Genomic DNA, 24,504 nt, shown 5'->3' on the forward strand with positions numbered 1-24,504 from the left:
ATGGTAAAATGAATGGAGACATTCAAAAGTACAGCTCGTCCCATATAAAACAAGCCCTCATATGGCCATATTGACACAACATTAAAAAGACATGGCTCTTGGAAGAAAAGGAGGCAAAAATAAAAGTGAAAAAGAGGAAAAAGGCGAGACCGTGAAGGGGTTAAATTCAAGTGAATTCATGGAAATTTGACACTAATTCCATCCCCCGTAGATCGATCCGCTCATCTGTAGTCACCATGGATGTAATGTCCGGGGAAATCGCACTGCCGGGTAATAATACAGTAAAAACTAAACCCAAAGAAATATGGAGGAATTACAGATTTTTTTTAACCATTTCACTTAATTTAAGATTTATTTTCATCTATTTTCAGCACATTATATGGCAAAATGAAGGATAACTTTAAAAATGAGAATTTATACTACAAAAAAAACAATCCCTCATTAGGTTGTGAGGATGGAAAATAAAATGTTCTGGTTCTTGAATGAGAGGAGGAAGGAAAGAAAGTGACAAAAATTAAAAATTGACAAATCTCCAAGGGGTTAATAGGTGTCACATACAGGAGATAGTAGGAATATATATTACACATCAGTAGTGCGAGTATTTCCCGCATCTTCTCCTTCTCTGTACAGGTCATTAGGATGTTCACTTAAGGCTCTTTCTACTTTGGAGGGGATGGATCTGAAGAATCCTTGTCGGAAACCCGGTCCCATAAACACATAAATGATTGGATTCATGCAGCTGTTAAGACAAGCCAGGGTGAAAATAAGGGTGTGTAATATCTGGAATTGAAAGTCATGTAGATCATGATACCCGGGTATCAGTGGGCAGATGTAATATGGAAACCAGCAGATGAAGAAACACGATATAACAGCGGTGATGATCCTGGAGGATCTCTGAGATCTCTGGGATCTTTTACTTTTTCTAATCTTGTAGAAAATGGTGACGTAAGAGGTGACGATGATGAGAAAAGGGATCACACACATTATAACTAATCTGATCAGCTGCATGGTCTCATGTGACTCTCGGTGATAAGGCATTAGATTATTATTATTATTATTATTATTATTTATTATTATAGCGCCATTTATTCCATGGCGCTTTACAAGTGAAAGAGGGTATACGTACAACAATCATTAACAGTACAAGACAGACTGGTATAGGAGGAGAGAGGACCCTGCCCGCGAGGGCTCACAGTCTACAGGGAATGGGTGATGGTACAATAGGTGAGGACAGAGCTGGTTGCGCAGTGGTCTACTGGGCTGAGGGCTATTGTAGGTTGTAGGCTTGTTGGAAGAGGTGGGTCTTGAGGTTCCTCTTGAAGCTTTCCACGGTAGTGGAGAGTCTGATGTGCTGAGGTAGAGCGTTCCAGAGTATGGGGGATGCACGGGAGAAATCTTGTACACGATTGTGGGAAGAGGAAATAAGAGAGGAGCAGAGAAGGAGATCTTGTGAGGATCTAAGGTTGCGTGCAGGTAGGTACTGGGAGACTAGGTCACAGATGTAGGGAGGAGACGGGTTGTGCATGGCTTTGTATGTCATGGTTAATGTTTTGAACTGGAGTCGTTGGGCGATGGGAAGCCAGTGAAGGGATTGGCAGAGTGGCGAGGCTGGGGAGTAGCGAGGGGAGAGGTGGATTAAGCGGGCCGCAGAGTTTAGGATAGATTGGAGGGGTGCAAGAGTGTTGGAAGGGAGGCCAGAGAGCAGGAGGTTGCAGTGGTCGAGGCGGGAGATGATGAGGGCATGCACTAATGTTTTTGAAGATTCTTGGTTAAGAAAAGCACGGATCCGGGAGATATTTTTGAGTTGTAATCGGCATGAGTTGAAGAGGGCTTGGATGTGTGGCTTGAAGGATAGAGCAGAGTCGAGGGTTACTCCAAGGCAACGAGCTTGTGAGACTGGGGTAAGTGAGCAACCATCAAGTTTGATGGAAAGGCTTGTTGGAGGAGGTGAGTGAGGAGGAGGAAAGACAATAAACTCTGTTTTGTCCATGTTAAGTTTTAGGAATCGTGCAGAGAAGAAGGATGAAATAGCAGACAAACATTGTGGTATTTTGGTTAGTAGAGAGGTAATGTCAGGTCCAGAGAGGTAGATCTGTGTGTCATCGGCATAGAGATGATACTGGAAGCCGTGGGACTCTATGAGCTGTCCCAAGCCGAAGGTATAGATGGAGAACAGCAGGGGTCCAAGAACTGAGCCTTGAGGGACACCGACAGATAGGGGGCGAGCTGAGGAAGTGGTGTGAGAATGGGAGACGCTGAAAGTTCGGTCGGTTAGGTATGAGGAGATCCAAGATAGGGCCAAGTCTGTGATGCCCAGAGATGAGAGAATCTGTAGTAGGAGGGAATGGTCTACTGTGTCGAAGGCAGAGGACAGGTCCAGGAGGAGGAGGATAGAGTAGTGTCGCTTGGCTTTGGCGGTTAGTAGATCATTGGTGACTTTGGTTAGGGCAGTTTCGGTAGAATGATGTGGTCGGAAGCCAGATTGAAGCCGGTCAAAGAGGGAGCAGGAGGAGAGGTATGAGGACAATTCAAGATGGACATGCTGTTCCAGTAGTTTTGAGGCATAGGGGAGAAGGGATATGGGGCGATAGTTTGACACAGAGGATGGGTCAAGGGAGGGCTTTTTGAGGATGGGTGTAATAGAGGCATGTTTAAAGCATGAAGGGAATACACCACTTGCTAGTGATAGGTTGAAGAGATGGGTTAGGGCTGGGATGAGGACTGCGGTGATGTTGGGGATGAGGTGCGATGGGAGCGGGTCCAGTGCACAGGTGGTTAGATGTGATCTTGAGAGTAGAGTGGAGAGATTGTTTTCTGTCATGGTGGAGAAGCTGGATTTGGAGGAAGAGGGATGAGTAGCTATGATGAGGGGCTGTGGTGATTGTGGGCCAAAGCTTGCTCTGATGTTGTCAATCTTCTGCTTGAAGAAAGAGGCAAAGTCTTCAGCTGAGATGAGAGGAGAGGGAGGTGGTGCCGGAGGACGGAGGAGAGAATTGAAAGTGTTGAATAGCTGTTTAGGGTTGTGAGAGAAAGAAGATATGAGGGATGAGAAGTAGGTTTGTTTTGCAGCAGTGAGTGTGGACTTGAAAGTGGTGAGGGACTCTTTATATGCAATGAAGTGCTCAGTGGAATGAGACCTCTTCCATCTGCGCTCAGCAATTCTGGAAGCCCGTCTAAGTTCTTTAGTCTGCCTTGTGTGCCAGGGTTGCCTGTTGATTGTGCGGGTTTTGGTGTGTGTGAGGGGGGCAGCTGATTCGAGAGCTGCAGAGATTGTAGTGTTGTATAAAGTTGCAGCGGCATCTGCATCATGTAGAAATGCAATGTCTGTGAGGGGGAGAAGGGACTGAGAAAGGGCGTGTAAATCAATGTGTTTGATATTTCTGCGAGGGTATGAAAATTTGTGGAGGGGGGGTTGCATACTTGGAGAAGAGAGGGAAGAGAATGTGAGTAGGTTGTGGTCAGACAGGGGGAGAGGTGAGTTAGAGAGGTTAGATAGGGAACAGAGGCGAGTGAAGATGAGGTCCAGCGTGTGGCCATCTTTGTGAGTAGCTGCAGAAGACCATTGGGTGAGGCTGAAGGAGGAAGCGAGTGTTAGAAGTTTGGAGACAGATGAGTGGGAAGTGTCAATGGGGATATTGAAATCACCCATAATGATGGTGGGGATGTCGGTGGAAAGGAAGTGTAGTAGCCAGGTGGTGAAATGGTCAAAAAAGGCAGTGGCTGGCCCTGGAGGGCGGTAAATGACAGCCAGTTGAAGGTTGGAGGGGGCGTAGATGCGTACGGAGTGCACCTCAAAAGAGGGGAGCGTGACAGAGGGTGGTAGAGGAATTGGTGTAAAGGAGCATTGGTCGGACAGGAGCAAACCAACTCCTCCACCATGCTTGTTACTAGGGCGGGGGGTGTGAGAGAGTTGGAGACCACCATAAGAAAGTGCAGCAGGAGATGTTTATAATATATACACCATTCCCCTAGATAACCTATCCGGTTGTCATACATGCAATACAGTACACCCGCTACAATGAGGCTCAGCCCCCAGATGATCGCTGCAGAGATTCTCACCACATTACAGGTTCTATGGACTTTGGCCCAGAATGGCCACATGACGGACACCCAGCGGTCAATACTCATGGCCATCAGGAGGAGAACACTAGCGGTCATGTTTATATTAAAGAGAAAAATGTTTGCTGTGCAAGTTGCAATTATTGAGGAAACGCTGTATGACCCGAATGAGAAATATACAACCCACTCATGAATTCTCAGAGGCAGAGACGCACAGCACAGGAAGTCCGCGATGGCCAGGTGGAGGAACCACACGGCACTGACTATGTTCTTCATCCTGAATCCGGCAATCCAGATGACTAATCCATTACCGATAATCCCGAGAGCAAAAACAATGCTAAAAAGTGTAATTGACATCTTCTTTATAATCCTTTCATAATAATGAGGATCATTGTAATTGTCAGACCTGAGAAGACAGGATGGGGTAGATGTTAGGAAAGCTCATAATTTATGTTTTCATATATGTCTACCTTGCAGGGTTCACCATAGCAGGGGGTGTTGGGAGTAGAAGGGGAGATGCCCCCAATCCGGTCTTCTAGTAACTGTTCGGGGCTGCACGTTCTCCAGGTGCCTCAGCTGCAATGTACCGTGAATACAATCCCTTGTGGTCTCATCACAATCCGTAATGTGCATCTGTGCTGAGACTGCAGGGGATGTGATACACGGTACAGCGATGCTGAAGCAGCCGGCGGCCCTGACCCTGCCCCAGCGGAGCTAACACTTTACATTACAGCTATGCAGAGGATATAAAGTATGCACAGAGGACCGGGAGTAACAATATATGATACCTTATCAACATGAAGCAAAAAACTGACAAGAAATTATAAACAATTAAAAAATGCACATAGGCTACAAGAAACCCATAAACAGGATTCCCATAATAACCCTAATCCTCTATGAACCAGATAAACCCTCACATATAAAAGAAGCCAGGTAGAGAATGTAATTTGAAATGGCTATTCAGTATAATTATGGGGTGAAGCTGTAATTCCTATGACCTTATATCCAGAGATCAGAGTGATACACAATGGCTCGTACTCGCAGATATTTCCATCCTTAACTTTCCCCAAAATGTAAGTATTCCATGGTCATACTGGGAACGTGTCAGGGGATTGATGCTGCAGTAGAGCACAGCCGGCTGTATAATTACAGACAGGTATATCTTTTTTCTGAGCCTCTCCAACATTTAATATAAAGTGTAGTTACAAGACCATAGATTGGGACGAGTTTAGTCCAGAGCTGCCCCCTGGCCGGCAGAGCAGCACAGAAGATTGACAGGTCTCCCTTATTTTTATTTTAACCAGACAACCCCTAAAAAAGAGAAAATCTAAAGCCCCTAAGGAAGGACATATTCAGAATTGATGGACTTGTTCGGCTGTGGATATAGCAGATCTGGACATGTCTGCTGCTTTCTATAGGATCTTTTGCTAAAAAAATGTGTGCTGTACCCCTGTGACTTCCAATAACTGAACCAAGTGAGAAAGTCTATGTCCGGCTCCGGTCACATCTGTGTTATTATACAGGAGCCACAATGCAGAGCCGAATCCTCTGCTCCACAGACACCACTGACACCTGATGGACGACACTGATGTGTAGAGGGGTATGATGGGTTATCAAGAGTTTCCATCATTGTGGTAGGAATAATGGCGCTGCAGGTGGAGCTGATTTATCCCTATGAATATTGATGTAATCGGGGTGGAGGCTTAGATACAGAAAAGAATGGAGTCTGCACTGATATCTCACAAAAAATACAGAATTAGGAAAATAAACTTACCGGTCATTGTTGTCCAGAGTTGTATTAGATGTGGTCAGATTGTCATCTCCAGGGTCCATTCTGAGGGTTTACCTACAAGAAAAAGAAATAATAATAATAGTAATAATGATACAGTCTATCATGTAATCATCGTGTCTGTGCAGTAGAAGTTCTATCATTTTATTAAAGGGAACCTGTCACCAGATTTTGGCCTTCTAAACAAAATCTAGCACCTTAAGCAGCGCCGGTGCTGCATTGAATAAAAGTACATGTTACCCCCCGACCTCCCCTCTAGCCACCACAAAACCTTTATAAAATCTTCTGTTCCGTATGTAAGTTGTCCTTTCCTAGGTGTCCTAATCTGCATCTCCTGTCCCTTCTTTCACCATCCTTCTGTGCTCATTGACATGGATGACGTTTAGGACGTTATTCATGTAGGTGGGCAAAATCTCCATATTCTCGGCTCTGCAGGCGCACTTCGCTCTGGTCTATTTTGAGCAGAGCCGAAAAGATAGGCGTTAGATTTTCCCTCGCAATGTGAATCAAGCGGGTGATGTCATCCACATCGCCAGGAAAAATCGTATGCCTGCTCAGAGAACCCGACAGTTCACGTAGGCGCACCTATGTTATCGGGTCTGCCAACAATAGGGCAGAATGAAGTGCACCTGCGCAAGACGGGGATATGGAGATTTTGCCCACCTACATGGATGGCATCTTAGACATCATCCACGTCAATCAGCACAGAAGTATGGGGAAAGGAGGGACAAGAGGCGCGGATTAGGATGCCCAGGGAACTGGACCAGGCAATTTACATATGGTGGAAGATTTTATGAGGGTAATATTGGGGGCTACTGGGGGGTCAGGGAGTAATGTGCACCTTTATAGAATGCAGCACAGGCACTGCTTAAGGTGCTAGTTTTAGTTGAGAATGTCAAAATCTGGTGACAGGTTCCCTTTAAAGGATCACTACAGTGTTTATTTTTGTATTTTATTGACCACTTTGTTAGCAATCAGTAATGTAGTAATGTGTGTAGAGATTATATTACATCACTGACCAGTCTCCGTCTTTGCTGTTTCCAGCTTTCCTTGCCCCATTCTGAGTCTCATAAATTAACACTGAAAGTGCCCTCCGCTCCACACAGAAGACGCTGAGTGATCCGGCAGGACAGAACTGCGGTCACATGATGGTGGAGTAGACTGAAGCAATATACAAATACATTAATAACATTTATCTCCACCTTATACAGTATTATGGGGGAAATTATAAAGCCGGCTGGAGGAAGATGAGCTGCACAGTGTATAGTACTTTGCGACTGACAGCATCCAGACATATTGGTATTGAGCAAAATAAGGAAAATGTAGAAAATATTAATATTTTATTATTTTATATGGCAGTGCAAGGAAAATTTGCCACAAATCTACCTATATCATGTGCTGCAAATATGTCTCCAAGGAGAGTTGGATCCACCACTGATAAAGACGTCATGTTCTGCTGTGGAATAACTTACTACAGTTATATCATTACCACTATGGGGGAAAGTATAAAGCCGTCTGGAAGAAGATGAGCGGCACACTGTATAGTACTTTATGACTGACAGCATCCAGAAATATTAGCATTGAGCAAATTAAGAAAATATAGATATTAATTAATTAAGTAATTAATTATTATTAATATTTTATTATCTTATATGGCAGTGCAGGGACAATTTGCCACAAATTTTCCTATATCATGTGCCACAAATACGTCTACAAGGAGAGTTGGATCCACCGCTGATAAAGACGTCATGTTCTGCTGTGGAATGACTTACTACAGTTATATCATTATCACTCATCACACGAGACATAACACCCAAATCCATCAGCTCAATATCTACCTGGAGACGCCCGAAAGGGAATCTGTCCGCACAATCCTCTCCACACACTGATTATAGGGTCGTGTTCCTCTCTGAAAATAATGAAAAGACTCAACATAACCAAATAAACTTTGAGAAAATAAATCCAATAAGGAGCACAGTACTGGTATAATATCTTGCTGTTCTATAATAAAATGAGAAATCTAAAAGTAAATGATAAATAGATATATGGATAGATAGATAGATAGATAGATGGATAGATAGATATCAACGTGCAACCGTAGGACCGGGGTCAGACGGTGGCCCGCCGGTACCGAACCGGGGAGCGGAGTGAAGCTAAGCACAAAGGCAGGGCCATTGGACCCCGAAAAGGAGCCAAGACAAATGATATGTGTACACACAGAATGTGGTGAGCCTTCCTCATAAAGATGGCTGCAGCCGAGGTGCAAGATGCTGATGTCACAGCCACTCAACCTCCACACTAGAGGGGAGGGGCGGCTGCTTAGCATAAGACATGCACACTAATAAGGCTTGCACTGGGAGCCCATCATATAATGAGTAAAATGCACAGTGTCTGAACTGTAACCTATAAATGACGCCAGAAACCCAGGTCAGGCGGGATAAACAGCACTATATAGGTGCATCTCGCACGGATACACGAGACGCACAGTGTATGAGTTAAGGCCTATAAATGACGCACAACAGCAGGTCCAGGGGGGTCAGTTATCACTATATGAGTACATAACACATGACAGGCTCACCATTTACCCACCTGAATTCAAAAGGTCCACACACATCCTGCAATAATGTAATATAAACTAATATCTCACTATTTGAGGTATGGCACATTTTATCCATTTTTGCAGGATGTGTGTGGACCTTTTGAATTCAGGTGGTTAAATGGTGAGCCTGTCATGTGTTATGTACTCATATAGTGATAACTGACCCGCCTGGACCTGGTGTTGTGCTTCATTTATAGGCCTTAATTCAGACACTGTGCGTCTCGTGTATCCGTGCGAGATGCACCTATATAGTGCTGTTTTGCCCGCCTGACCTGGGTTTCTGGCGTCATTTATAGGTTACAGTTCAGACACTGTGCATTTCACTCATTATATGATGGGCTCCCAGTGCAAGCCTTATTAGTGTGCATGTCTTATGCTAAGCAGCCGCCCCTCCCCCCTAGTGTGGAGGTTGAGTGGCTGTGACATCAGCATCTTGCACCTCGGCTGCAGCCATCTTTATGAGGAAGGCTCACCACATTCTGTGTGTGCACATATCATTTGTCTTGGCTCCTTTTTGGTGAGTTTTTTTTATATAGTTCTTTGTGGTTTTTCCATCGGACCCCGACTAGGCTTGGAGCCGCTTACAAAGGTGAAGTCCGACAGTGACCGGAACCCCAGGGGTTTCCTAACACCCAAGACCTGACAGAAGGCAACAGTCCACTCCGTGAGGATACACAGCCACCACCACAGGCTAGAGATCCAAGGGCCAGCGCCTGCGGGCAAACGGGCTCCTCCGGTACCTATACGCCGGGGAGCAGACTACCGTTGGGAAGCCATCGGAGTCAAAACAGACTACACAGGTGCAGGGAAAGACAGCCACCATCACCTGTCCGGGGAGAGCAAAGACACTGCAGCCGTCTACGGGACCCGTCCATCCAGCCGTTTGGTTTACCAGAGACTCTGTGCCTTTGTGCCTGAGTGAGTACCACAGTGCCATCCGGCACCGCACTGCGCTGCCCCTGCAATCCTGCAAAACCCCCAGCCATCCAGCCTCCCCGTCTCACCACCGGGCCCCGGGATCACCAACCCCTACCCACGGAGGGAGAACCAACATCCTAGCTGCTCCCTGCCATCGCTCCCGGGATCCCCGTCACCAGCAGCGTTGGTGCCCATCATCACCACAACCTGTGGGTGGCGTCACAAACTATCTCCCCAAACCAACTACCCAAACCCCTTTTCACTCGCCGGGCGAGGAGCGCTGCTTGAGTCCCCGGGTCCGGCCCACCGCTCGAGCCACCGAGCAGCACCCAGCAAAGGCCCCGGACCCGAGCGTTAGCGAGCGCGGATCCTCCGCCCGCAACATCTGTGCTTTCAGTTCATTATGAGAAAACTTCAATACAAAAGATTTTGTTTCTGTTGAGTTCAGTGATAAAATTATGCAAGTATTAATGCATTTAGTTCTGTATTAGACAGACTTGTGTAACAGAATACTGCTGTAACCCCTGTAGAGAGAGTGTTGTGCACAGAAGCTGCTGTACCTGGGGACAGGCGGAGATTCACATCAGCTATTAAAGGACTTGTCCACATTCAGAAAATTGAGCCCCAACTCAGACAAATACCTAAAATAACAAACACAGCAGGTACTTCCCCTCTCTGGCTTCAGTACCAGATCCCCGCTGCTTCTTCTATTCTCAGTTTTTCCCTGCATCAATGACACCAAAATTACAGCCAGAATTGGGGGATCTGGTGCTGGACCAGGGAGGGCGAGTACCTGCTAAGTTTGTTATTTAGGTTATTTCCATCTTTAAATTGTGTGCCCTCTATTGCACCCTTCCTCCTCTTTGCATCATGAAGAGAAGGAGCAGCAGAGCAAAAAACTGATTAGATCAACTAAGCAAAGGAAGCATGGAGGAGCGAGCTGCCAAAAAGAAAAGAGCAAATGAGATAAGCAAACCTGAGGTTCGAAGTTCAATTTTACAAAAAAAAAAACAGAGTTCAAGTTTGGAAATCGGGTGCTTTACATATGCAAACCACTCACTGCCTCCATATGGACGGAAGACTGACTGGAACACTTATATGTGTGAATTAGGTGCTTGCCTTAAAATACATGACTATAATAAGTAGAATAAGCTGCACACTAACCACTATCAAAATATAAACATGAAAAATGATAAAGCATTACTTCTATAGGGATGCTATGAACAATGAAAAATATATTTTACTATCTGGAAAAAATGAATATATGAAAATGGTATTGCAAAACTGCTATGAATATATGAAAGTAATAGAGATTTTTAGCAAATGTATTCATTAATGCAAATGAGCCAAAAAACAAACGACAAGGTAATCTCTAATTTATTGGGAACCTAACCTTAATGCCTTTCTTTGTGCAATTAAATATCTGCAAGTATTGGCAAAGGCCCCTGGCTATATAGGATCATGAATAGAGTCTAGTAATAATGCGAGGTTCTAGGTTCTCAGTCAGAAGAAACTGCATGCTATTCAGAAAAGACTGACTGAAACACCTATATGTTTGAATTAGGTGCTAGCCTAAAAATACATGACTATAATAAGGAAAATAAGCTGCACACTTACCACTATCAAACTGCAGCTTATTATCCTTATCCTCTCTCTCCCTCTCCTGTAGCGTGTAAGCTCTTATGGTTAGCAATGTTCTCTCTCCTGTAGCATGAAAGCTCTTATGATAAGTGGTATCCACTATCTTTCTCTCTTTACCTCTTTCTTTTGCACCATGTTTAGTTTATTAGCAATTACAAGCTTTCCAGTACTGAAATGTATTCAAATTTATTCATCACAACTTTTTGGGATGAATTCTTTGTAGAATTAGAATTGAGTTTCAAAAGATCTTCTAATCTCTAATTAGAAGTGAACCTCACCTTCCAATCTCAAATTAGCTTATCTCAGAGAGTTGGTGAGAAATATAAATGATAAATTAAGACAATTAAAATGTAAATAATAACTAATGTATGTTATGGACGCCATATCTTCATTCCAGAAGATGAGCAAATCATCGATATAGCGACCATACCAGACAATAGTCCACATCATAGAATTGTCTATTTTGTGCGATTCTCTAAATTCCCACTAAGCCATGCATGTATGGGAGATCGAAGAGAGGAATGCCGCTTCTATCAATGGTCCAGATAGTTAAATATAAAATTCAGAGCCAAAACAGAAAATATTATATTTTAATAAAAAGTTGATAGCCAGCTTAGGCAAATAAGGGAGATCAAATGTATAGTCACTGCATGTGTGCAAAAAAACTATTGAAAGAAACTGCAGCCAAATCATGCAGAATAGTATTATTGTATATGATGAGCTAACGTCAACTGAGATCCAAAAAGTATTCATACCATTATAACTTTTCCACATTTTTCATGATACACTCAGAAATTTAAATGTATTTCATTTGGATTTTATGTAATATACAAACACTAAGCAGCAATAATTGGTGAAGTGCAATTGATACATAGTTTTCCAATTATTTTTTTTTAAAAAAAATTGAAAATTGTGGCCTCAAATAATTGGGAAAATTATGACCTCATGAATCTCCTGATGATGCCGGATCCTTGATATTCTCAGACAAAACCTCAGACTAAATTACACACAGGGGAACTCAATTTACTAATAATGTAGATTCTGGAGGCACCTTGTCAGTCCTGCTTTTATTTAGGGGCATCAAGAGATTTTCAGTCACTTACCTCATCATTTCTCAGATTATTCCCTTCTGCAGAAGAAACAATGTATCATGTTATCCAAAGAAATAACCAAAGAAGAAACAAATAATGTGACTTTATATAGATCGGCTTAATATACAAAATCAAGTGACCGGATGTTGAGATTGTATCTGATTAGTCAGAGAAATGTTCACAGTTATCTTTCTGTGCAGTCACATGTGGACGGGACCAGATATTACAGTGAATGATGTATCTGATGTTACTTGGCATCGAATCATAGTTATATGCCACATTATGACCGGTAAGACTGGAGGTATGGTTCCTTCTGTGGTCGGCAGATCTGGCTTGTATCTGGCTCAGCAGATAGATCCTCAGTCTTCCATTACCTTTATTGTATCATAAGTAATAATTTGTGTCTGGGGTACAAGGACCATTAACTGCTATAGAAGGCCGAAAGAGGGGAACAAATTTATTGATTTTTTGTAATAATAAAAATGAACAGCGGAAACGTCTATTACAGAGAGTAAAACTCTGTTAAGCCTATTTTCTCCAATGGCAAACCACACATAATTCATTGTCCAGAAGGAGCCTAATACTGGTTGTGATGGTGGAATATGGGGGGTTGTGTATAATGTTGTGTAGGTTCGTATTTGAGGCGTGGTTCACTGTCCATTATTTGTATTCCTTGGGTGTACATTGTATTGTCTGTAGGTAATCACCCCCTGTAGTGTTTCTGTCCATAGGTCTGGTAGGTCTGCGGGAGGGGGGCCTAGGATCCACTTAAACTCTGTGCTTACCTGGGGGATTGTCATTCTAAGTGAGACTTACAAGAGAGAATAAGCAAGATTGAACCTCTGAGGGTGAAGCTGAGGCTGTGGCCAGCACCCCAGAGAGACTGTGACAAACCCTTATTTCCCTAGAAAAGGACTGCTGTATGAGTGTGACTGATCCCAGGGCCATTTGTGCGCTTACTGGACTATATTTGTGTTTCTGAACTATTTTTACCCTCTGTATGGTGGATTATTTTATGGACCGTTTGATTTGCTTGTGATAAATATTCTTGGATTTTTCACCCATCTCCCTCTCTATTGATTGTTTGATATTGAAGAAGGACCCTGTTGCACCACTGGAAACACATGGGCATCTACCAATCAACACCACTTTCTGCGTCCTCTACAGACCTTCCAAGGATAAATATCCACCAACCTTGGTTTATTTTATAATGGAAAGAGAATGTTTGGCACAGGAGTTATCTACAATTCCAGAATGGAAAAAAAGGATAAAAAAATTATTGATATTAAATAAACACAATTAAGAAGAGAATAAAATGTGAGTAAATTGTGTGTGGTATAAAGGTACAGAATGATATATGTGACAGATAGAGGAAAAAATGACTAAAAAATACAAGATATTGAGGGTGAAGAAGTTGGGTCTTGTAAGTCCATATGTAGGTGAGAACTTTCTAGTCTTTTAAAGATTTTCTCACTCTATTACTATATTTTATTGTCTATAAGACACACTTTTTTCCACCAAATATTGGGGGAAAGTCGGGGGTGCGTCTTATAGTCTGAATGTGGCTGTGGAGAATGAGGGTGCTGAGGTGGAGCGGGTCATCTGTGGCATGAGCAGGCTGTAGCAGCCTGCCGTGACCACGTGGGACCGCTCATTTCATATGCACACTAATCCTCACTCCCATTATCCCTCAGCGCCGAAGCCGGCGCTGACAGGTGGGCGGGATGATGTGCGAGGGGTGCGCGCATAGTAAAGAGTCGGCCCGCATGATTACCCCTGGCAACTACAGCCTGGAGTGACCATGTGCGCCTGTATTCACTGCTCCCCGCGCATCATCATCAGCACGCGGTGCAGTGAATCAGTATATTCACTTGTCCCTGTTCCCCTTTAGCATCGCGATCTCCTCCTGTCTGCTGGCTAGCTGATCTGTGTAGAAGCGGTGAGCACAGCGATGATGTCATCCCTGTGCACATCGCTAGTCTCCACACAGGTCAGCTGACAGGCAGGCAGGTGGAGATTGCAATGCTGCAGGTGAACGGGGACGGCTCCACACTCCAGAGGCGCTGCTGCTGGCACTGACAGGAGGAGGAGCGATGCTGCATGGAGCAAGGAAAGGTGAGTATGAACGTTTATTTTTTTTGTGTGCCACATGTAGCGAGTCATATAGCAAGGTAAGGGTATATAGCAGGATGGATAGGGTATATAGCAAGATGGATGGGAGTATATAGCAGGATGGATGGGGGTATATAGCAGGATGGATGGGGGTATGTAGCAGTATGGATGGGGGTGTATAGCAGGATGGATGGGGGTATGTAGCAGGATGAAGGTATATAGCAGGATGGATGGGGGTATATAGCAGGATGGGGGTATATAGCAGTATGGATGGGGTATATAGCAGGATGGATGGGGTATATAGCAGGTTGGATGGAAGTATGTAGCAGGATGGGTGTATATAGCAGGATGCGGGTATATAGCATGATGAGGGCATATACCAGGATGGGGGATATATAGCAGGATGGGGATATATAGCAGGATGGCAGTATATAGCAGGATGGCAGTATATAGGAGGATGGCAGTATATAGCAGGATAAGGGCATATACCAGAATGGTGCTATGTAGCAGGATGGGGGCTATATCATGATGGCGGTATATAGCAGGATGGGAATATATACCAGGATGAGGGACATATATACAAGAATGGGGATCATATACAAGGCAGGAGGATCATTATCAGGATGGGGTACCTTAGTAGAGAATTTGGGGACATTACCCCCATAACAGTGTCTGCAACAGCAGATCCTCGCCCCATAAGTGTGTCATGACCACATTTTTTGCTTAAAATGTTATTTTCCTATTTTCCTCCTCTAAAACCAGGGTGCGTCATATGGTCCGGTGCATCTTATAGTCCGAAAAATACGGTAATTTTTATTTTTCTTTCCCTTCTTGGGATTTTTTCCCATATTTCTGCCAGTATGGAGAAATACATGGTGCTGAATTCAATCTGTGCAGCGTCTCGTCTCATACACTACAAATGGACAGTATTTGTTAGTAATATCTATATTGGAGTATCACAGTGAACACTTGGAAATGTATTTTGTATTTCTTTGCCTTGATGAGAATTTCTAATATGGCATCGAAAGAAACAAAACTATCCTAGTGTGAGGGAATTTTTTTCTTTAATTATCAAACTATTTTTTCCGTTTCCTTTCTTGCTCTGCATTATACCTTACCTACAGTGCTGGCCAAAAGTATTGGCACCCCTGCAATTCTGTCGGATAATACTCGGTTTCTTCTTGAAAATTATTGCAATCACAAATTCTTTGGTATTATCTTCATTTATTTTGCTTGCAATGAAAAAACACAAAAGAGAATGAAACAAAAATCAAATCATTGATCATTTCACACAAAACTCCAAAAATGGGCCAGACAAAAGTAATGGCACCCTTAGCCTAATACTTGGTTGCACAACCTTTAGCCAAAATCACTGCAAACAACCGCTTCCGGTAACCATCAATGAGTTTCTTACAATGCTCTGCAGGAATTTTAGACCATTCTTCTTTGGCAAACTGCTCCAGGTCCCTGGGATTTGAAGGGGGCCTTCTCCAAACTGCCATTTTGAGATCTCTCCACTAGAGATGAGCGAACCGGTCCCGGTTCGGCTCGAGGTCGGCTCGCCGAACAGGGGTCCCGTTCACGTTCGGTTCGTCGAACGTTCGACGAACCGAACTCGAGCCAATAGGCTATAATGGGAGGCAATCACAAACACAGAAAAATGCATGATAAATGTACACAAACAGTTAATAAACATTGCCATAACACTTACCGGTCCTCGCGATCCCTTCTGCACTCTGTCTCCTGCCGCTATTCCATCCGATGATCGCTGAATCCTCCCGTGACCGGCACTGCCAGCAGAGATGCAGGACCTGTCGTGACATCAGAATAGCCATGTGACCAGTCACGTGGCTATTATCTCATTGGCTACAGACTGGTCACATGACTATGACGCGTCATGTAGGACCTGCGAGTGCATCTCTCCGGTACACGGTGCACATATGTGTATCGCCGTGTACCGGCGACATGCTCTAGCACACGGTCGACTCCCCGTTCCGTTAGGGACCGGCTGACACAGCCGGTCATTAACGGAGATCACCGTTGCCATAGCAACGCAGTTAGCGGTGACGTCACCGCTAACCGCAGCTCCGAGAGCACCGTTGCTATGGTAACGCGTCTGTCAGCGTCTCACAGAGTGAGGGCTGCACGCTGCTTCCCGATTGTAGTGAGGATTGTACTGAGGATGAGGTTCCCCAGCCCCAAGTGATGGGCTGGTGAACCTCATCCTCACTACAATCCTCACTACTACTACACTAGAAAGAAAGAAGACAGAAGAGCAGGATCGTGGAGGGCTGACAGGGGGTAATAAAGATGGAGTCTCTAATGTGTCTGTGTATTTATTTCTATTAAAGTATTTTTTCTCTGTGTGGTGTTTTTTTTTAACCCTTTATTGGAGATTCTTAATGGCCGGGTCAAACGTGCCTGACATTAAGAATCTCTGGCTTAATACTGGCTAGTAAAACAAAGCCAGTATTAACTCATGATTACCCAACAAGCCACCCGGCTCCAGGGCTGTTGGAAGAGTTGGATACAGCGCCAGATGATGGCGCTTCTATGAGAGCGCCATTTTCTGGGACGGCTGCGGACTGAAATCCGCAGCAGAGGCGCCCAGAAACCTCGGGCTAACCTGTGCTGCGGATTCCAATCCCCAGCTGCCTAGTTGTACCCGGCTGGACACAAAAATGGGGCGAAGCCCACGTCATTTGTTTTTTAATTATTTCATGAAATAAGTGAAATAATTAAAAAAAATGGGCTTCCCTATATTTTTGGTTCCCAGCCGGGTACAAATAGGCAACTGGGGGTTGGAGGCAGCCCGTGGCTGCCTGCTGTACCTGGCTAGCATACAAAAATATGGTAAGCCCACGTCATTTTTTTGGTGGGCAAAAAACTTCTGCATACAATCCTGGATGGAGTATGCTGAGCCTTGTAGTTCTGCAGCTGCTGTCTGCTCTTCTCCATACAGACAGACAGCAGCTGCAGAACTACAAGGCTCAGCATACTCCATCCAGGACTGTATGCAGAAGTTTTTTGCCCCCTGAAAAAATTATGCTGGCTTCGCCATATTTTTGTATGCTAGCCAGGTACAGCAGGCAGGTACGGCTGCCCCCAACCCCCAGTTGCCTATTTGTACCCGGCTGGGAACCAAAAATAAAGGGAAGCCCTTTTGTTTATTATTTCATGAATTTCATGAAATAATTAGAAAACAAATGACGTAGGCTGCGCCCCATTTTTGTGTCCAGCCAGGTACAACTAGGCAGCTGGGGATTGGAATCCGCAGCACAGGTTGGCCTGAGCTTTCTGGGCCCCACTGCTGCGAATTGCAGTCTGCAGCCGCCTCAGAAAATGGCACTTTCTTAGAAGCGCCATCTTCTGGCGCTGTATCCAACTCTTCCAGCACCTGCCTGCTGTACCTGGCTAGCATACAAAAATATGGCGAAGCTCACGTCCTTTTTTTGTAGTTTTTTGGCAAAAAAAATAAAAAATGCTTCCCTGGATTTTCCATTGCCAGTGAAGGTAACACCAAGCAGTGGGGGTTAGCAGCCAGTAGCTGCTTGGATTACCCTTAGCTAGCAATACAAAAAATGCAGCGGGAGCCCATATATATTTTTTTTAATTATTTATTTAAATAACTAAAAATAAAATGGGCTTCCCTGTATTTTGATTGCTGGACATCACAGTGCTGTAAAAATAAATTTTTAAAAAAATGATGTAGCGCTCCGCGGTATTTTTGATTCTCAGCAGATAAAGCAGACAGCTATGGGTTGCGACCCCCATCTGCCTGCCGTTACCTTGGTTGGCAATCAAAATACAGGGAAGCCCATTAATTTTTTCTATTTAAAAAATAGTTAAAAAAAAAAATGACGTTGGGTCCCCCCATTTTTGATAGCCAGCTAGGGTAAAGCAGACGGCTGTAGCCTGAAAACCACAGCTGGCAGCTTTACCGTGGTTGGGGATCCAATGTGGAGGTCCCCTCAGGCTCTTTTTTATAATTATTTTATAAATATTAATAATTACACAATAAAAGTAGGGTCCCCCCCAAATTGGATCACCAGCCAAGGTAAAGCGGACAGCTGTGGTCTGGTATTCTCAGGGTGAGAAAGTCCATAGTTATTGGGCCTTCACAGCCTAAAAATAGCAGGCCGCAGGCACCCCAGACGTGGCGCATCCACTAGATGCGCCAATCCTGGCGCTTCACCCCAGCTCATCCCGTGCCCTGATGCAGTGGCAAACGGGGTAATAAATCGGGTTGATACTAGCTGTAAAGTCACCTGAGATCAAGCCCAGCAGTTTGTGATGTCATGGCGTCTATTAGATACCCAACATCATAAACTGTCAGTACTAACAAAAAAAAAAAAATCGACAAAAGAAATTTATTTGAAAAAACAGTCCCCAAAACATTTCCTCTTTCACCAATTTATTGTAAGAAAAAAAATAAAGGGGTCCCACGACGACTCTGGACCGTCTAGAATATCGGGGGGGGGAGACACTCAGGGAACGTATCCCCCATTTTCTAGGAGTGCGGACCCTTCATGTGAGGAGTGTGGGTGCAATGAATCTGCACTCACTCTCCCCGGGTCCACAGCAGCAGAGTCCATGTCGTAATGGTTGCTACCAAAGCTGCAATGCCCTGCTCATGAGGTAAGGGCATGCCTAATCAGGAGAACTACTGTAGAGGAAGCTCTGCTCACTGGTATATAGGTGCTCAGAGGTAATAATAGATAAAGTTAGTGAGTATCCTCGGCACTCTAAATCTCCCAGACTAAGTCAGTAAGTCACAACGGATAGTAATGCAAAATCACTCTTTATTGGTCCGTATTAAGAAAACATTTTTTTCATAAGCATATATGTTTTTGTCCAAAACAAGTTACAAATGACGTTTCGGCCTGAGCCTTCGTCAGATTGGACTTATCTGCTTGTAATCATGAAAAAAGTGGAGAAAAAGTGGAGTAAAAATGGAGAAAAAGTGGAGAAAAAGTGGAGAAAAAAATGGAGAACAAGTGGAGAAAAAGTGGAGTAAAATGGAGAAAAAGTGGAGAAAAAGTGGAGAAAAAAGTGGAGAAAAAGTGGAGTAAAAGTGGAGAAAAAGTGGAGAAAAAGTGGAGTAAAAATGGAGAAAAAAATGTAGAAAAAGTGGAGAAAAAAATGGAGAAAAAGTGGAGAAAAAATGGAGAAAAAGTGGAGTAAAAATGGAGAAAAAGTGGAGAAAAAGTGGAGTAAAATGGAGAAAAAGTGGAGAAAAAGTGGAGAAAAAAGTGGAGAAAAAGTGGAGAAAAAGTGGAGAAAAAAAGTGGAGAAAAAGTGGAGAAAAAGTGGAGTAAAAATGGAGAAAAAGTGGAGAAAAAGTGGAGAAAAAGTGGAGAAAAAGTGGAGTAAAAATGGAGAAAAAAATGTAGAAAAAGTGGAGAAAAAAAAATGGAGAAAAAGTGGAGAAAAAGTGGAGAAAAAGTGGAGTAAAAATGGAGAAAAAGTGGAGTAAAAGTGGAGAAAAAGTGGAGGAAAAGTGGAGAAAAAGTGGAGTAAAAGTGGAGAAAAAGTGGAGTAAAAGTGGAGAAAAAGTGGAGTAAAAGTGGAGGAAAAGTGGAGTAAAAGTGGAGAAAAAGTGAAGTAAAAGTGGAGGAAAAGTGGAGTAAAAGTGGAGAAAAAGTAGAGGAAAAGTGGAGAAAAAGTGGAGAAAAAGTGGAGTAAAAATGGAGAAAAAGTGGAGTAAAAGTGGAGAAAAAGTGGAGTAAAAATGGAGAAAAAGTGGAGTAAAAGTAGAGAAAAAGTGGAGAAAAAGTGGAGAAAAAGTGGAGTAAAAATGGAGAAAAAAATGGAGAAAAAGTGGAGAAAAAGTGGAGAAAAAGTGGAGTAAAAATGGAGAAAAAAATGTAGAAAAAGTGGAGAAAAAGTGGAGAAAAAAATGGAGAAAAAGTGGAGAAAAAGTGGAGAAAAAGTGGAGTAAAAATGGAGAAAAAGTGGAGAAAAAGTGGAGTAAAATGGAGAAAAAGTGGAGAAAAAGTGGAGAAAAAAGTGGAGAAAAAGTGGAGTAAAAGTTGAGAAAAAGTGGAGAAAAAAAATGGAGAAAAAGTGGAGAAAAAGTGGAGAAAAAGTGGAGTAAAAATGGAGAAAAAGTGGAGAAAAAGTGGAGAAAAAGTGGAGAAAAAGTGGAGTAAAAATGGAGAAAAAAATGTAGAAAAAGTGGAGAAAAAAATGTAGAAAAAGTGGAGAAAAAGTGGAGAAAAAGTGGAGTAAAAATGGAGAAAAAGTGGAGTAAAAGTGGAGAAAAAGTGGAGGAAAAGTGGAGAAAAAGTGGAGAAAAAGTGGAGTAAAAATGGAGAAAAAGTGGAGTAAAAGTGAAGAAAAAGTGGAGTAAAAATGGAGAATAAGTGGAGTAAAAGTGGAGAAAAAGTGGAGGAAAAGTGGAGAAAAAGTGGAGAAAAAGTGGAGTAAAAATGGAGAAAAAGTGGAGTAAAAGTGGAGAAAAAGTGGAGAAAAAGTGGAGGAAAAGTGGAGAAAAAGTGGAGAAAAAGTGGAGGAAAAGTGGAGAAAAAGTGGAGAAAAAGTGGAGTAAAAATGGAGAAAAAGTGGAGTAAAAGTGGAGAAAAAGTGGAGTAAAAGTGGAGAAAAAGTGGAGTAAAAGTGGAGAAAAAGTGGAGTAAAAGTGGAGGAAAAGTGGAGTAAAAGTGGAGAAAAAGTGGAGGAAAAGTGGAAAAAAAGTGGAGAAAAAGTGGAGTAAAAATGGAGAAAAAGTGGAGTAAAAGTGGAGAAAAAGTGGAGAAAAAGTGGAGAAAAAGTGGAGTAAAAATGGAGAAAAAGTGGAGTAAAAGTGGAGAAAAAGTGGAGTAAAAGTGGAGGAAAAGTGGAATAAAAGTGGAGTAAAAGTGGAGGAAAAGTGGAGGAAAAGTGGAGAAAAAGTGGAGTAAAAATGGAGAAAAAGTGGAGTAAAAGTGGAGAAAAAGTGGAGTAAAAATGGAGAAAAAGTGGAGTAAAAATGGAGAAAAAGTGGAGTAAAAGTGGAGAAAAAGTGGAGTAAAAGTGGAGGAAAAGTGGAGTAAAAGTGGAGAAAAAGTGGAGTAAAAGTGGAGAAAAAGTGGAGTAAAAGTTGAGGAAAAGTGGAGTAAAAGTGGAGAAAAAGTGGAGGAAAAGTGGAGAAAAAGTGGAGAAAAAGTGGAGTAAAAATGGAGAAAAAGTGGAGTAAAAGTGGAGAAAAAGTGGAGAAAAAGTGGAGAAAAAGTGGAGTAAAAATGGAGAAAAAGTGGAGTAAAAGTGGAGAAAAAAAATGGAGAAAAAGTGGAGAAAAAGTGGAGAAAAAAAATGGAGAAAAAGTGGAGAAAAAGTGGAGAAAAAGTGGAGTAAAAATGGAGAAAAAGTGGAGAAAAAGTGGAGAAAAAGTGGAGAAAAAGTGGAGAAAAAGTGGAGTAAAAATGGAGAAAAAAATGTAGAAAAAGTGGAGAAAAAGTGGAGAAAAAGTGGAGAAAAAAATGGAGAAAAAGTGGAGAAAAAGTGGAGAAACAGTGGAGAAAAAGTGGAGCACCCTTTGATGCCTTTCATGTGGCACTAAGGGGTGCTTAGCTTTGTATTTAGCCAAAAAAATGAAAAAAAAAAATGACGTAGGGTTCCCCCTAGTTTCCTAGCCAGCTAGGGTAAAGCAGACGGCTGCAGCCTGCAGACCACAGCTGGCAACCTCACCTTGGCTGGTAATCCAAAACTGAGGGCACCCCACGCTGTTATTTTAAATTAAATAAATAATTAAAAAAAAAAAACACGTAGGGGTCCTCCAAAATTGGATCACCAGCCAAGGTAAAGCAGACAGCTGGGGCCTGATATTCTCAGACTAGGGAGGTCCATGGTTATTGGACTCTCCCCAGCCTAAAAATAGCAGGCCGCAGCCGCCCCAGAAGTGGCGCATCCATTAGATGCGCCAATCCTTGTGCTTCGCCCCAGCTCATCCCGCGCCCTGGTGCGGTGGCAAACGGGGTAATATATGGGGTTAATACCAGATGTGTAATGTCACCTGGCATCAAGCCCTGGGGTTGGTGAGGTCAGGCGTCTATCAGATACCCGACATCACCAACCTTGTCAGTAATAAAAAAAAAATAGACGACAAACACATTTTTATTTGAAAAAACACTCCCCAATACATTCCCTCTTTAACCAATTTATTAGAATGAAAAACAAATCCAGGTCTGCTGTAATCCAAGGGGTTGCCATGACGATCCACACTGTCCCAGTCAATGAAGAGCAGAATGTTCCCCATTGGCTGGGAGAGCAGTGCAGTGACCTGAGCTAACATCAATGGGTCAGCCCAGGTCACTGCAGGGCATGACAAGTGCTGCTGTCAGCGAGGTACATTACCTGCGCTGATCTCCAGCACACTGACAGCCCCTGTCACTGAGTTCAATGACCGGCACCTTCACATCAAGTATCGCGAGAGGCCCGTGACGTCACCGCTAGTCAGTCTCAGGTCGGAAGCGAGAGGTGATGTGACAGCGGCGGCCATGGAGGACAGTGACAGCGCTGAGGTCGGGATGGCGGGACTTCATCACCGCAGGTAAGCCGAGCGGGACCATGTGTGTGTGTGTGTGTGTGTGTGTGTGTGTGTGTGTGTGTGTACGTGTGTACATGTGTACATGCCGCGGGCAGGAGGGGGCAGAGTGAGCTGAGCGGGGAAGTGTGGGCTTCCTGCACGTAACTAAGATAAACATCGGGTTACTAACCAAAGCGCTTTGCTTGGATACCAGCTTGTGGCAGGCTGCCAGAGATGGCTCCTAAACACTGTAGCTGTAAAAAGCCCTGCTTTTTGTTGCTAGAACCGTTCTCGAACGTATCTAGAACTATCGAGCTTTTGCAAAAAGCTCGAGTTCTAGTTCGATCTCGAACAACCCCAAAAATCACTCGAGCTTAGAACTGGAGAACCTCGAACCGCGAACCGCGCTCAACTCTACTCTCCACAGGTGTTTTATGGGATTCAGGTCTGGACTCATTGCTGGCCACTTTAGTAGTCTCTAGTGCTTTCTCTCAAACCATTTTCTAGTGCTTTTTGAAGTGTGTTTGGGGTCATTGTGCTGCTGGAAGACCCATGACCTCTGAGGGAGACCCAGCTTTCTCACACTGGACCCTATATTATGCTGCAAAATTTGTTGGTAGTCCTCAGACTTCATAATGCCAAGCACACGATAAAGCAGTCCAGTGCCAGAGGCAGCAAAGCAACCCCAAAATATCAGGGAACCTCCGCCATGTTTGACTGTAGGGACCGTGTTCTTTTCTTTGAATGCCTCTTTTTTTCCCTGTAAACTCTATGTTGATGGCTTTTCCCAAAAAGCTCTACTTCTGTCTCATCTGACCAGAGAACATTCTTCCAAAACATTTTAGGCTTTCTCAGGTAAGTTTTGGCAAACTTCACCCTGGCTTTTTTATGTCTCGGGGTAAGAAGTGGGGTCTTCCTGGGTATCCTACAATACAGTCCGTTTTCATTCATTCATTTCCAGGTAAAATTCATGTGTATAGGAGAATTAAAATTTTGCTTTATCCATTTATTTTTATTAATTATCACATCTCTCAGAACATAATGTAGAATGGATATTACATTAAAAAAATATTTATAATTCTCACATTGGTTACAAAGTCGACTTTAACATTTATTGATGACTTTTACTTTTGACTTTTATTTATTATATTTTTTATTATTGCAACTTATTTATACATCTAAGACATTTGTTCATAATATTCTTTTTGACATTTATGAAATACATTTCCGGTTACAGAGATATAAGAATATATATGGGAGAACATTTTAAAACGAGAGCAGAAAAGTATGTAACATATATAGGTAATGTCATATTCTCATGGTGCAGGATACGTCCCACCTCGGGACCAACATCTACACTGGAATTTGGGGTCCCCCGTCCTGTGAATAATGTATAAATGTCTGAGATGATATTACCTCTAGAAGAAACACAACTATAAACAGAATGTTATATCCATAAACATATTAGTTATCATATATTTATATGCCAGTATATATATATATATATATATATATATATATATATATATATATATATATATATATATATATATATCTATATATATAATATACAAATCTGGGGTGTGTGACTTTGGCATTTAGTGCAGTGAATCCTTCCCAGGTGACATGATTATGGGATGTCACTCGCCATCGCGGCCATATTGCTTCTCCTGAGAGGATCAGTCACTGTTTGATCTTCAGAAGAGGCCGAGATTTATCCAATATCCTGTAATACTATGTGATTGCAGTGCCAAGAATAAGAAATCACAGGGTCACATTATCTAGCGAA

The 24,504-nt window shown here is 43.0% G+C and overlaps 1 protein-coding gene across 1 annotated transcript; it reads right to left on the minus strand.

Moving 5' to 3' along the window:
• Window positions 1-537: 537 nt before the first annotated feature.
• LOC142256166 (formyl peptide receptor 2-like) lies at window positions 538-5,892 on the minus strand. Its single transcript, XM_075327706.1, has 3 exons — window positions 5,834-5,892; window positions 3,944-4,465; window positions 538-1,036 (listed from the first exon to the last, which is right to left on the minus strand). Exons 1-3 carry the CDS (start codon window positions 5,890-5,892, stop codon window positions 580-582), a joined length of 1,038 nt encoding a protein of 345 aa, XP_075183821.1. The 3' UTR covers window positions 538-579.
• Window positions 5,893-24,504: the final 18,612 nt, after the last annotated feature.

This window comes from Anomaloglossus baeobatrachus, chromosome 11, assembly GCF_048569485.1.
Source record: "Anomaloglossus baeobatrachus isolate aAnoBae1 chromosome 11, aAnoBae1.hap1, whole genome shotgun sequence".
Taxonomy (NCBI): Eukaryota; Metazoa; Chordata; class Amphibia; order Anura; family Aromobatidae; genus Anomaloglossus; species Anomaloglossus baeobatrachus.